Here is a 14,933-nt window from a genome sequence, read left to right as displayed (position 1 = left end):
GACTTTTTGATTTAATCTTTGCTATTTTGCATGTCACATCCCAGCAATTTTTCCATCTTGCATGGAGCACTCTCCGGGCTGTTCCTGGTGTGGGCTGGGCTGTGCTGTGCTGCTGTTCTGCTGGTGTGAAAACATGCCCCTCGCTCCTCTCTGCCTTGTGTGCATCACTAAGCCCTGGTCTGCATGCAAATATGGGGAGAGTCGGACTGATGTTATAAAAGAATTGGTCAAGTTTTCATGAAATTAGCCTTAAGTTTGTTCTTTTTAGTGCTGAATGCTGAAAATGCAACGTATTCCGTGGTGCTGTGAGTGTTTGCTTTGTTCCTGCATTGTGGGAGCCTGTGCGTGGGCTGCTGCTTAGCCTGGAAGGTTGGCACTGAGGATTTGGCTTGTTTTCCTGAACCTGTTGCAGTTTTCCTGTGTGAGATGGTCACTATTTTTGTTGTTTTGCATCTCTGCTGTTTGCTGTTCTGTCAGGGAGCACAAGCTCCCCTGCGGTCTGGCTTTGCACTTGGTGTGTGCAAAGGGCTTCAAGTGGGGACTGTGAAAGGGGAAATAGGAACATGGGGGTCCCTTGGAAATGCCAGGTGTTTTCCTGGGATATTTCACTGTTTGCATGTTCTCTGCATGGCCTGGCTCTGCCCGTGGCAAGCGAAGTCAGGCGGTGGGTGCCTCCCCAGGGCCCTGGCAGGGAGTTCTCCCCGGCAGCTGACAAATTTGGGAGAGTCAATTGTAAACATGTTGCTGGTCTGTGCATCAGCTTGATGATGGTTCTTTATGATGGCTTTCACTAACCAGTCTGTGACTAACTGTGGTTGTTTGATTACAGAGGGAACATCCCCACGCTAAACAGGTACGGTACTCGTCATCTTTTCCAATTTCAAAAGCCAGACTAGAAAGAAGTAGCCTAATCCTGAATGTTTTAACATGTTTTGTTGTAGTGCCCTTCTCTTTACTTGGGAAACTCTCAACCATGACTCTTCTTTTTCCTTCCGTTTTCCTCTCCCTTTGTCTAAAACATGTTTTCAGCTTTTCTTAAAAAGAAAAAAAAAAATCTTTGTATGGAGCAGTCTTTGAAATTAAATTTGCTGGGTGACTCAGCTCATCTGCAGTATGGTACACAGCAAAGTGCTGTCCTAGGGTCCTTTGGGGCACTGGATTCCCAGTGTTGACCCTCTGGCAGGGTGTCACAGTGACCCCAGGCAGTTCCTCCCAGCCCAACCTGTTGCTACCCTGGTTTCTTGTCCATAGCTTAGAATTTGTCGAGGCTGTTTCACCTCCCTCACACCATAGATGAATCTACATCTCAAACAGCTGACAGCATGTTTTGTTGTGGTTTGGATGCTAATTTTTCCTCCTGTGTCTCAGTTGAAAAGTATTTCTTGTTTTAAATAATACATGAGAAATGTCTGCTGTCTCTTTGTTCGGTTCCTGTTCTGTGATAGTTTTTGTAATAGTTGTAAGAAACGTACACCAAGGCATGTCCTGAAAAATCCCTCTCTTTCAAAACGTGAATACCTATTATTTATTACGGCTTACAAACCTATTTAGGGAAAAATAGTAAAAATGGGCTTGGAAGTCTCACGGCTCTTAATCAGAGATAAATTGTGGAAACAGAGAGTGACTTTAGGCATGGAGAGCTATTAATCACACTGATGATACTTTAGACTTGTTAACACTGTACTTAGGGCCATATCACAGTGCGTTTGGTGTGTGGAAAGGAAAAAATCTCAGCAAAGCTGGGAAGTGGCTGTGGCAGGAGTGCAGCTCAGAAATTAGTGTTAATTATTGTAGAGAAGGCAAACCCCACCTGTGGTCACCAGAGAAAGGTCCTGTATAACTGTGTGCTTTTCCTCGCTGTGTGAGAAACTTCCTCTGCCAGTCTTGACCATGGCATTGTGAGCCTTTAACAAACCATAAAAATCACAGAATCATTGAGGTTGGAAAAGACCTCCAAGACCACTGAGTCCAACCTGTGACTGATCCCCACCTTGTCACCCCAGCCCAGAGCACTGAGTGCCACGTCCAGTTGTTCCTTGAACAGAAAGGGTAGGAATGTGAGTGTGAGACTCAGTAAAGAGTTTTGGAGAAGTCACTGTACCACACTGCATTTGAGGAGTGCACATTATAGTTTGACCAGAAAAATAATGGAATCAATAAGATAATACAGCATGGTGTGCTTCAGCCTAATTTGTAAAAAGGTACTGAACCTTTCAAGTGTCAAACCTTAGAACTGGTGCTGTTTGAATCATATTCCACTTGTAAAGCAAAACATAAAGACAGGAGGAAAAATAAGTTCAGCTTTGCATAGTGATAATTCTCCTGCCATGTCAAGAAGTACCTGTTTTAAGGGATTGTAACGTTATTTGCTAACTCTGAGTGTTCCTGTACATTGAGACAACATCCAGGTAAGGGCATTAGTGGCACCAGAGGCGTGGCAGGGGCTCTGGAGAAGGCTGAGAAATCCAGCATTTCTGTTGGATGCACAGCCACGCTCCAGCTCGTCAGAGCACATGCCCGAACCTGCTCCAGGTGCTGTCCTCCCTCCCCTGTCCCTACTGACTGTGCTCTTGTTGACTTGCTGTCTAGAATGTCCTTCTCCTCCAACCTCAATCACTATGGGATGGTGCACGTGGCCAGCGTCAGTGACGTGCTGCTGGACAACTCCTTCACCCCTCCCTGCCAGCGGATGGGCGGCATGGTCTCCTTCCGCACCTTCGAGGACTTCGTCAGGTGTGTGGGCAGCCTTGGGGTTGCTTCTGTGGCCACCTCCCCACCTGGGCCCTGACAGAGCTGGCCAAAGGCTTTGCCAGGTCTAGAGTCGGGTTTAGACTGGTCCTGAGTGTGTTTCGCTGCTTGGATCCCTGTGTGTGTGTCTCTCCTTGGGCTAACTGCAGTCTCAGGCTGCTGTAGGAGCCATTTGCAGCCAGAGGGATCAGCCTCCCGGATTCCTGCTGGCTGAGGACCATTTGGGAACGTGCTGATTGCTCCTAACGCTCTGTGGATGTGTGTGTGGGGAGTTCATTGTGCTTCCAACCTTTTGGGGTGGGCAAAAGCCCAGCAGAGCTCTCAGCCTGCACCCAGGAGGTCTCTGACAAATGTTGGACGATCCAGACTCTGGTCTGAGGATTTGCCTTCTGATCTTTGAGCCCAGCAAGGGAAGCAGCCCTGTCCTCCCAGGACGGGTGGGTTCGGTGCTGGGGTGCTCCATGTGCTGGCAGCAGTGTGGTGGTGACTGGTCCCTCCCTGGTGTATTCCAGGATCTTTGATGAAGTCATGGGATGCTTCTGTGACTCTCCCCCGCAGAGCCCGACGTTCCCTGAGGCCGGCCACGCTTCCCTCTATGATGAAGACAAGGTAGGGTGGGTTTTTTCTGGAAGGTGCTCTCAGGCTGGAAGCAGGGCTGAGGCTGGATGCTCCTCCCTGGCTGGAGTGCTGGAGACAGGAGTTAGGAGCTTTGTGTATTTATGGCTGTGATTTGCTTGCTTGTTCCACAGCAGGTGACTCGGTGTAGGCGTCCGCTTTCCAGCTCTGGTCTGAAGCTACGGCTCAGCCTCTTGCTCTCCATGTAAATTTATTTTATGGCTTTTAGCACTAGCAGAATTACTGCATCCACAGCAGCGTAACTGAGAGTTTAAACCCGCTGTTAAGTCTCCAGACCTGCACTGTGCACCAGGATGTTGAGCTGCACCTTCACCCACCTTAGTCCTATGTCTGACTTGCTGTGTTTCCTCTCTTACACCCTTCCCAGTCACCTTAAATCCTGATTCTTCCTTCTGTTCGACCTCTTGGAACTGTTTGTAGGAGGAAAAGCTGAGTGGAGCTGCTCAGTTTTTGCAGTGATGTGGAGAACAGGTGCAGAGGAAGCGGGTGGTCCCTAATCTGTAGGGATAGAGGTCCAGTTTCCCTTAGAGACACGGGTAGCTGCTCCACAGAATGAGAAGCTCTGCTGGAATATAGTCTGTGTCCAGAACAGGGCTTTGTTTTCCACTGATCCCTTGATCCTGATGTGTGTAAGCACTGTAGCCTTTTACAGAATATTACTGTAAACCTTAAAGTCCTCAGATCCCTCTCTTTACATCCCCCTCACCTCACCAACGTAATTTCCTGTCCAGACTCACTTTTTCCCAGTTAAACACAGGCTCCTAAAGGCTGAATTTGTAATTGCTTGGAGCTCTAATGTAATTGATGTTTCCCCATTATTTAATGTTGTTGTAGATATCAAAACTCACACTGTTTTGCCCCTACACTTTGAGTGTGATTAATTTAACTTTTCTGATGCCAAAGTCCTCTGCTGTCCTTGTGCTGCACCTGGTAAAGAGAGCCTCTGACCTTGTCTGGTCCTCAGAGTTGGATTCTCCAAAGGAAGCTCCTGTTTGATGTTTGTGGACATCGACTTCTGGGAAATTGCAGATTTCTGAGGCTGGATTTCCCTCACAGTTTTCCCTGGTGCTCTGCTGAGGTCATTTCCCCCAGGGCATCTCTGCTTCAAAGCTGGATTTAGGGAGCCTGTTCTGAGGACTGGCAGGAGTTGTTACCTGTTTAACTGTGGGGAATATTGTCCTTGCAGAGTGCCCGGGAGGAGCCCATCCACATCCTCAACGTGGCCATCAAAACCGACAGCGACGTCGATGACGACAGCCTGGCTGCCATGTTCAGGGAGTTCACCCAGAGCAAGGTGAGCTCTCTGCATCCCCCCTCTGGGTCTCTGGGGTTGTGCAGGACAGGTTGGGAAAAGTCTGTTTGTTCCTTAGGTTTGGGGGTTTTTGTTTGATTTCGAAACAAACAGATGTAACAGTTACATCCTTAATTTATCCCACCTCAAGCTTTCCCATTTCTTTGACTGGATGTAGCTGCACCTCTCTGAAGCCAGCAGGTCATTGTTTCTCCTTCTAATCTGTTAGGTCAGGACTTCTTCCCTTTAAGTTTTGATGAGGTGAAAGAGTTGGAAGGTTTTAAACACATCTGGTCCATCTTCAGTAACTGTCTCCAGAGGCTCTGAAAAGTGTGTTCTATCCCTTTCCCTGGTGGTAAAGTTAACGTATGAGTAACAGAGCCATGGAAAATGACATTAAAATGTCCTGTATTTGTGTATCACCATGGTCTTAATGCCATTAAAATGTATTGTCCTTGTTTGGATGCTGAAGCCTCCACCTTATATGATATTCCTGGCACAAGGTGGAGTTATTTGGCATGTTCTGTTGCTCCTTCCTAAGTGTGGGATACACTTCAGAGTCCCAAATGTTGGTGCTGGCTCAGCTGTGAGACAGCCTCGGTTGGGAACAGACTCCTTGTGTCCACTCTGGGCTCTGCCTTGCACCTGCTTTTCTGGTGGTGTGAAGAACTCCAGCAGCTTGTGGAGCTGAATATCCCACCAGGAACTGGGATTCCTGGTACTGCACTGGTTATGGGAGCACTGGGGGAGCCCCTCCAACTTCTCAGTGTGGAAGGTGGGAAGAAGTCCTGCAGAAATCAGGGGTTCCAAAATGGGAATGGCATCCATGTGGCTTCAGCAGCTTTCTGTCTCTTTAAACAAGGAAAACAATCAAATCTAAGAATTAAAACTAGTTCTGCTTTTCATCTGCTTGATCATGCTCCAGGCATTTTATGGGAGGGGATAAAAGGAAAGAAATAAAATATAAAAAAAAAAAAAATCCCAAACCACATTAAACTATCAAATAGGTTGATCCAAATTGTCCAAATAATCTTCCAGTCCCAGCATGTTGTGTGTGGTTTTTTTAATAGAAATTAGGATCATATACTTGTAAATGACTTGTGGAGGAGATTGAGGCAGTCAGTGGAAATGGAGTTTCTCCAGGTGCTGATGGCTAATCGCTCTGTAATAGCTGTGGCCTTGCTGGGAGACCCACATTATTACCATGTAATCAGAATCCTGTTGCTCTGCTGTTATTGTCTGCCACTTGTGGAATTTTAAAAGCAATAACAATTTTTGCTTTTTAAATCACGGCATTATTAAAGTTATTTTCTTCCTCTTGCCATGAATATAGTCACTGCTGCTCATTTTCAAAGGGCTTAACCTTAGTGAAACATCACAGTCTGTGCTGAGAGGGGCTGGTTTGCTCCTGCTTGAGCTGAGCTGTTGTTCCTTTTTGTGTTCTTTGCTTTTAAATTGGAAAAGGGAGGAGGAAGGAAAAAAGTTTTAAGAAGAGGAGAATTACAAGATCTTACCACTTCAAAGGATCAGTGGTGTGGCAAATACTGATGGCAGCACTCCTGTGAGAGGGGGCTTAGGGGAATTTGAGGGAGAAGCAGTGAGAATGGATATTCTCTGATCTGTTTGAAAAAAATAACTGACACCTGCCCTGTATCACCTTTGCAACATAGAGTCTTGGACTCTCAGGATGGTTTGGGTTGGAAGGGACCTTAAGGCCCTACCTGACATCCCATCTAACTCTTGTCCATCTAATTCCTTTCATGTTCCTCTCTGTCCATACAAAAAGTCCCTCTCCCTTCTATTTTAATGCCATTAAAGTACTAGAAGGTGACAGTGAGGCCCCCCCAAAGCCTTCTCCAGCCTGGGAGCCTGGATGTGTCCTTTGGACTGGGTTATCCATGAGCTAGTATGGGCTACATGCTTCTGTGGGTTGGTTCCTTTAAAACTCATTTTCTGTGACCTTACCACATCTACGCTGTGCTCCCTTCAGAAAGCAATCTTGGCAAATCAACAAGGATATTTCCTGCAGGATTTGGGTGTGACTCTTGTGCATTCCTGCTTAGCCAGGCTCAGCTGGAACTCGCTGTTCCTGTGATTTAGCTCTTTACCTGCTCAGGTGTAAGGGATTGGGGTATTTATGCTGCTAAAGGAGTGTCAGGTGGGAAATCCTCGCTCAGAGGAGGCTGAAGTGGAGCAGTAACTCAGAGGCAGAAGGATCTGTAGAGCTTTTTCATTTCACACAGGACTTCAACATGTTTTTAGTCTGTTCTGTTTCTGCCAGTCCAATCACCTGTTTCCATCCTTGTTCTTACAGAAATCAGTCCTGATTGAACACGGCATTCGGAGGCTGACTTTCCTTGTAGCACAAAAGGTATTTCAACATCTCTCCTGATGCTCAGAATGCTTTGGTTTTTAGCTCATTATACCATTGGCATCTGACATGTTTTTTCCCCCAAATTAAATGCTGTATTTACTGTATTTAGTTCTCTCTTCACTGTTTTTTGTCCTCTAAAACTTGAGATGGTTTTCATAAATTCGCATAAGAAAATTAATTTACAATTGTAAACAATCTTGACACCTCTTGTATTCTTGCATTAATTGATTTTTGATTTTTAATCCTAATTGCTAGCTGTCTTCTGCTTTTTTTTTCTTCCTATATGTGTATGTTTCGTTTGTAAGGACTTCAGGAAACAGGTCAACTATGAGGTGGATCAGAGATTCCATGTAAGTAAAAAGGGCCTGGAACACGGTGGCATTCCTGACGTGAGGCCAGGAGACACACAGGGGGCTCTGGGCTTCTCATTTGGATCTCAGGCAGGCATTGAATGCTCACACTGGCGTCAAAGTGAAGTGTTGAAGTATTTATTTGAACACCTGACTGCAAACCCAGGCTGGGCCCGTGGCATTCAGAGGGGCCCCTGAGGTTCTGAGTCTCTCTCGTTACCTGGCTGAGCTCAGGGAGCCACACTAATAAAAATTCTGTGTGTTTCAGTGTTGTCTTCTGTTCTGAAGTGCAATTATCAGTGAAACCTTTGTATTTCTCATGTAGTGTGGTGATTTCTTTTGGCTTCTTACTGATCTTAAAATAACTTGGAGCAGTTACTGAAGGGACTTGTTAAATTTTGCAGAGTGGTTTTGTGATGTGGGAAATGTTTGATGCTGTTACTGCTGAGAATTACTCCTTTCCCCAGGGCTTGGGCATCACTGAGGGCTGGTTTAGGTGGCACTGTAAGACATAAACCAGGTTTTTATCTCTTGGGTATCTACTTTTCAGTGCTGGAAGTTATTAGGAGCCTTTGAAGTGCAAGAAATTAATCCTGTGCTCAACACAGCTGGTCTAGGAAGGTTTATGAAGGGAAAGCTAGTTTACAAATCAGCAAAAATAGTGTTTGAACCTGCGTGGGAGTCACCACGTAGGAACTGTTGCTCACAGTACAGGTACAGAGGTGTCAGTCAATGGCTTAGGTAAGAAGCTGGATTCTGTGGAGAGTTTTTTGGGACCTTCAGCAAGAAAATCTAGACTTTAGATTTAAAATAGGAAGTTTTAGAGAATGGAGTGGGCGTTGGGGGATTGAAAAATCAGAGTTGCTGAGTAAGTGCTGTAGGATGTGTCAGAGGTCAGGAAGGAGGCACAGAACAGAAGGAATCATCCCCCAGCTCTCCCTGGCCCCTCAGTGTGGTGTGTCATCTGGCTGTGAAGTTTGTGGAGCACCTCTGGGAGCTGCTCTGTCACTCTTTATTACTGTCTCCTATCCCAGCCCTTCATTACTGGACCAACTATTAACTTAGCCAGGGCCTGGGCTTGGGTTTGTTTTTGTTTTAATTACAGTCTATATAATTAGTTCCCAGCATGTTGAGGTAATAGAGAGTTGCTCCAGCAAGCTTCCAATTTCCTCATCTCATTAGGTTTTTAACGTGATTATTAGTATAATAATCAACTATGATGATTTCTGGTGTAGCTTTTCGCATTCTGCGGTTTGCAGGGTGTCTTGATTGGCTAATTTAGGCAAATTATTTTGATTGTCTTGATGATGGTTGGTTGATTAGAACACAGCAGGGGTATAATTCTTCCGCCTAGGAAATGGAGCACTCTTTTGGATTTTGGTACCAGAGCACTGAGGATTTTTGTGTGTGTGCACATCTAATTACGATATTTGCCCACCACACCAGTGAGATGCCTTGGAAGCAATTCCATTCGTGATGGAATGAGCATGGAGATGGTGGGAGAAGCTGGCAGCACGCAGAGGAGGACAGGGAGGAGGGATTGGGAGAAGTGAGGAAACATGAGGTTGTTTCTTAGATGATGCTCCCAGACAATGAGCGTTTCGGGTGAGCCTGAATTTCCAGGCAGCATTTCTTGTACCACTGGTTATTTTTGAAGAGATTCCAGGCAAACTCAAGTTATTTTGCTCAACTGAGAGTCATCAGGTGAGGTTTGGGAACTGTTTTACTTAGGAGGGATGGAAGATGACTGACTAGAATAGTACTTTTAGCCCTAAAATCTGTGTTGCTCAGTGGTGGCTTATACACAATCACTGGCTGTCACACTGACTCCCACTGGGGTTATTCATTTTTCATGGATAATGGAACGTGAGCCAGAAATTCAGTGACTCCAGGTCAGGTTCCCTGTTTTTTGCTTACTAAGACAGTTCTGGCCAGTTGTGTGTGTCCCTTCAGGTCACCTTCAGCACGGGCAGCTGCTGTTCTCATGGGGTGCAAAGCACTGACCAAAGCTCCTCTGCCCAGTAAAAGTGTAATTCCAGAGGAGTGGATGGGTTTGCCTGGATGGAACTGGAGGGGCAGGATGCTGTCTAGGCTTTCTCTCTTCCTCAAAGACTTGTACAATATTTCAGAAAACTCTCAAGGCTCTGCCAGGGTTTTATCTGTGCAACAGAGAACTGGAGAAACTGAGTGGTATTTGGGGGACTTCTGTAATGTTTTTGCTGCTCCATGCAGGAGAATAAAGTTATTTGATTACAACTCCCATTTTTCCTTGGGAAGAGAGTATTTCTGGCAGTAATGGTATGAAGAGAGCTGCAGAATAAAATCATTGTTCTGTGTACATCTGCATCCATAACCGAGTGTTCACATCACTCCAAACATTTCCACAGGAAACTTAATCATAACAGAACTAGAAAAAGTTTCCCACTTCTCTCTGGGCACCTCCATGTTGTTGTCTGTTAATAACTGACAATAATAATCTAAAGCCAATCAAGTAGCCTCTGTTGCATTAGTGAGGGCAGGTTTAAGCTGCCTCTGCTGTCTTCTTGAGGGTGACTTGATTTTCCACCACCTTTGTAATGTTGCAAAAGTAGCTGGGAATAACTTCTGTCACTTCCTGTGCTGTGGTGCTGCCCCAGGAGCAGCCTGAGGGCACTCTGGGGACATCAGTGCTTGCTTTGGGAGGACTAACACTGTTGTTTTTATTTTCAAACAGAGGGAATTTCCAAAGTTCTTCACATTCCGTGCCCGGGATAAGGTGAGTTGGATATTCTTGATACTTTTCTCCAAGTGTTGGCTTTATCCTTCTTTCATGCAGCGGCTCCTTGGAAGCAGGGCAGTGATTCACTACACAGAATCAAGGCAAAACCTTCTGGTTTCTGTGGAAAAGAGGGATTTTTGGGGGGGGTTAGTTTGAGAACTTGCTGTCCTACAATTTGTGTTGTGCTCTCAGCACTTCAGCATTCTCACAGCTCCCAGTGCCAGTGACTACGTGAGAAGTCTGGGTTGGATTATTTGAATTTCTTGGGTTTGAATTAAATATGGAATTTCAAAAGGGGTGTTGTTGAGTTCTTACCCTCAGTGTTTCACCTTTTCAATCCACTCTTTCCCCACCCTTTGCTGTGTCCGTGGCCGCTGCAGTTCGAGGAGGACCGGATTTACCGGCACCTGGAGCCGGCCCTGGCGTTCCAGCTGGAGCTGAACCGCATGAGGAACTTCGACCTCACGGCCATCCCCTGTGCCAACCACAAAATGCACCTGTACCTGGGGGCAGCCAAGGTGGAGGTGGGCACAGAGGTGACAGACTACAGGTTCTTCGTCAGGGCCATCATTCGGCACTCGGACCTGGTGACCAAGGTGAGTTTGTCCCTTTCCAAGGTGGTGCATGAAACCCAGGGTCAGCCTAGGGACCTGCAGGATCCAAAACTGACCATTCCCTGTATGCAGTGCTGGGGGTTGTGCCCTCTCCTTGCTGGTGCTGCTCTGCAGAACCATCCCTTTGACATCCTGGTATTCCCATGCTCCACGGAGATTTTTTCAGGGGCCCAAGAGAAGAGTCAGAAATCCTGAGATTTTGAGGCAACAGTGGCTTGCCCTGTCTGGTTTCAGATTTACTCTGAACTAAAGGAGGGCATGAGGCAGCCAGGTGTGGGATCCAGGCACTGGGAGCACTGGCTCTATGCTGGGGATGGATCTGCTCCAGGGCTGCACATCCTGTGACACTGATGGGTTCTGTTTTCTCCATCACGTCCTTCTGCAGTTTTCCAAACCTTGCATTTCTGGGCTGTGATTTGTGAGTAAAAAGTGAATGGTTTGTTGGCAATCTCTGGCAGGAAGCCTCCTTTGAGTATCTGCAAAACGAGGGAGAGCGTTTGCTGCTGGAGGCCATGGATGAGCTGGAGGTGGCCTTTAACAACACCAACGTGCGCACGGACTGCAACCACATCTTCCTCAACTTCGTGCCCACCGTCATCATGGACCCCTCCAAGGTGGGAGCTCCTCCCAGCTCGGGGCTGGTTGTCTTTCCAGGGCTTCACTTGTCAGAACGAAATGATCTTTTGTTTATAGAATCACAGAATCATGGAATGGTTTGGGGTGGAAGGGACTTCAAAGCTCATCCTATTCCAACCCTGACACCTTCCCCTATTCCAGGCTGCTCCAAGCCCTGTGCAGCCTGGCCTTGGACATTTCCAGGGATCCAGGGGCAGCCACAGCTTCTCTGGGCAGCCTGTGCCAGGGCCTGCCCACCCCCACAGGGAGCAATTCCTTCCCAATATCCCATCTAACCCAGCCCTCTGGCAGTTTAAAGCCATTTTGTTGTGCAGCTCAGCTCCTCTGTGTAAACTGAGGGACAATGATTAGGAATGTGTTTTGTGTTTGAAATGAAACCTATTTTTTCATTGTGTGTTTGAGATAAACAGCTTTAATAAGGAAGCAGATGTAAATGCCCCTCTGTTTATTACAGAAGTCCAGATTCCATCCAAATAAAACATGAGATAAATTAGGAGCTTAAAAAGAATCTGTAAATTCAGCTACAAAAGTGCCTCATTTTCAGTCTCTGATACAAAACCACAGAGATCAACCTTATAAATAAATGAACATTAGGCTTTGTAGATGCACAAATGAAAGTGTTCAGGCATAAAGGATGTTTGTGGTTAGCAGAATCACCACAAAGCAAGTCCCAAGTCCAGGCTGAATTTAGCTGGAAATCAGCATTCAGTTCATGGGTACCCAAAGATGAGAGCTGACCTTTCCTGAGGAGAACAACTGAAAGTTTAAAAAGATGAATTGGGTATCAAAATAACTCTCTCTTGCTTGCTGACTTTTAAATCATGATTAAAACTTGGTGGCTTAAGTCGCTCTTGAATGAACCTTTCCTGGAGTGTCCAGAGCCATTGGTTCCCAGGAAATTCAGAAGAAGCTGGAACATTCATCCCTGGAAGTTGAGCTGCCCTCAGATATACACCATGACTTTTCCTTGAGCTGCTGTGCAAAAGAGACCTTTTTTGGGAAAAATGTTTAACCCAGCCTATAAATTGCCTTCTTTTAATATGCGCTTTGCCCACAGTAGTATTTTATAAAGTTTAATAGAAGAGCAGAAGGCCCAGCTCCAAGTGGTAATTGCTTTGTTGATTTAAAGCTCCGTGCAGGCAGGGAAATGTGATTATTGTGCATGCAAGGGCTACAGAACTGCTTGCCAAGGGTTTGGCTTCCCTGGATTCTGTAGTTCCCAGGTGTGAGACATGCCTGTGGAGGGGAGGCAGGGGGTCCCTGTGCTGGGGTGGGGTGGTTGGACATGATGATCTTCAAGGTCTTTTCCAACTTACGGATTCTGTGATTCCATGTGCCATGAGGAAACAGGGATGTGAATCCAGCACTGTCCCACTACCTCAGTAGTCCCCAGGTGGAATTCTTGCCTGTCTCAAGGCTTAGGATGAGGAGGGACAGGTCACCGAGGTCCTGTAACTGCCCTGGGCATGTGCTGATGTGTGACGCTGCTTCGTCACCTTGGAGCGGTGGGATCCAGAAAGAATCCCAGAATGGTTTGGGTTGGAAAGACCTTAAAGCCCAACTCATTGCACCCCTGGCATGGGCAGGGACACCCACACAGACCAGGCTGCCCAGGGCCTGCTGAGGGACCCCTTTTCCCACGTTGCAGATCGAGGAGTCGGTGCGGTCCATGGTGATGCGCTACGGGAGCCGCCTCTGGAAGCTCCGTGTCCTCCAGGCCGAGCTGAAGATCAACATCCGCCTGACTCCCACGGGGAAGGCGATTCCCATCCGGCTCTTCCTCACCAACGAGTCGGGATACTACCTGGACATCAGCCTGTACAAGGAGATGACAGACTCCAGAACGGGACAGGTATGTCCCTAGGGATCCGGGCTTGGGTGACAAGATTGGGAAGGGGACACGTTTTACCTGATGGAGCTCTTCTGTGCTTTGTGGTGTTTCCAGGTAATCACAGAATGGTTTGGGTTGGAAAAGCTCATCCCATTCCAACCCCCTGCCATGGGCATGGAGACCTTCCCCTAGAGCAGGTTGCTCCAAGCCCTGTAATACATTTCAGTGTAACACAAAATTGCCGTTCAACTTAGCCAAAGCAAGGAGAATGTAAAGATAAACTTGCAGCAGCAGACGTGAAAATGTGATCAATTAAGTCAATCAAGTCTTCTGGTTGTTTTTTACGTGCCCTCAGTCATTTGGGCAGCTGTTTTCCCAAAAAGTTTTCCTCAGAGTGCTCAAAAAAGTACTAGAAAAGGAATCACTGCTGATGCTCATCCTGTAGGCTGTAATAAAAAATTTTATTAATTATACATTCCCCTGAGTAGATAGAAAAAAATCTGTGAACTTGTCCTTTAAATCCTAAAGATATAGGGAATGACTTGGGTAGGGTGATGTAAAATTATGGAAGGTGCTTTTATATCATTTTTATGAGGGGTAATGGGCTCTTTTGTAATGGTTGTGGCTGTTGTGGTATTTCTGTTTTTCGTGGCGCAGGAACAGCGTGGTTAACTGAAATACCTACATATGCTAAAATCCATGGAGCATGGGATGCATGGAAAATATTTAAATAGAGAAATGTTTACATCTCCCTCTGTAATCATCTCTCTGCCAGGCAGGAGAAGCAGCAGAATAAATCACTTGGGCACTGTGAATGTAGAACACAAAGTGCTGAGTCACCTTTTCTCCCCCTTTTCCATTTAATTTTTCCAGCGAGCTGCTGCCCGTGGAGTCCATCCAGCTCTGAGATCCCAGAACAGATAGTGTCAGTGTGTTTTACCTCGTTCTTGCCTTTGAGGGGGGATGAGGAAAGAAAAGAACATTTTAATAATCTCCAGCAGCTGAGCTTAACCTTTGAGTTGGGTCAGTCACTTGTGAAGGTCACGAGTGAACTCTGAACTGATGGACTTCATTTTTTAAAGCTTGGGGAATGGGCTTGTGTGTGTATGGCTTTAGCAACTTTTTCAGTATTAAATTTGATTTGTTTTCCAGAATATTACACCAGGTTCTAGTAAAAAACCATACTGATATTTTTAGGAAACCTCCCCCTCATGATGGAGGTTTATAGGATGAGTTCTGATCCATGGATTTTTTCCTGTGTTTTCAGAGGGTTCTTTTAAACTTAGAGAAATGTTTTTTAAAAATTCAAATATTACTGATGTGCTATGTACTTTCTGACTTCTGAAGAATGGGAAAATGGCTTCATGGTGAGAGAATGACCCTGATCTCTTGTTTCCCAGTAGTGATAAGTAGTGATGCTCAGCACAGACTTCTCCAGTTCCCTACAGAGCTGCTGTGGAGCTTTCCAGAGATTTAAGGAGAATTGGGCCCCAAGTCAGATCCTGACAGATCCCAAGACAGGCATTGTCACAAACACTCGTTACCCTGAACAAATGATTCTCCCATTAAAGAAGCTGCTTCCCAAATCAGTGTTGGTGCAGACTGAGGAGAGCATAAGCGGCTGTTTTTATCTAAAAACAAAAATAGGCTGTACTGAATTTTGTGGAACTCTTCAGTTAATTCATCTTCAATGAG

The 14,933-nt window shown here is 46.1% G+C and overlaps 1 protein-coding gene across 5 annotated transcripts in view; it reads left to right on the top strand.

Annotated features, from left to right (window-relative positions):
- Positions 1-14,933, top strand: part of ACACA (acetyl-CoA carboxylase alpha) — a 103,121-nt gene that overhangs the window by 44,106 nt on the left and 44,082 nt on the right. For 4 of the 5 annotated variants that reach the window (XM_082294587.1, XM_082294584.1, XM_082294586.1 and 1 more), the window contains 10 exons: positions 830-853; positions 2,590-2,733; positions 3,261-3,357; positions 4,571-4,678; positions 6,990-7,046; positions 7,355-7,399; positions 10,113-10,154; positions 10,538-10,753; positions 11,230-11,385; positions 13,056-13,259. In XM_082294587.1, the coding sequence (XP_082150713.1) occupies positions 830-853; positions 2,590-2,733; positions 3,261-3,357; positions 4,571-4,678; positions 6,990-7,046; positions 7,355-7,399; positions 10,113-10,154; positions 10,538-10,753; positions 11,230-11,385; positions 13,056-13,259 (1,093 nt within the window). The remainder of the gene's footprint in view (positions 1-829; positions 854-2,589; positions 2,734-3,260; positions 3,358-4,570; positions 4,679-6,989; positions 7,047-7,354; positions 7,400-10,112; positions 10,155-10,537; positions 10,754-11,229; positions 11,386-13,055; positions 13,260-14,933) is intronic. The other variant, XM_082294585.1, reaches the window with a different exon arrangement.

This window comes from Coloeus monedula (assembly GCF_965178545.1).
Source record: "Coloeus monedula genome assembly, chromosome: 20".
NCBI classification, from domain to species: domain Eukaryota; kingdom Metazoa; phylum Chordata; class Aves; order Passeriformes; family Corvidae; genus Coloeus; species Coloeus monedula.
This window is presented reverse-complemented; position numbering and strand designations above follow the sequence as displayed.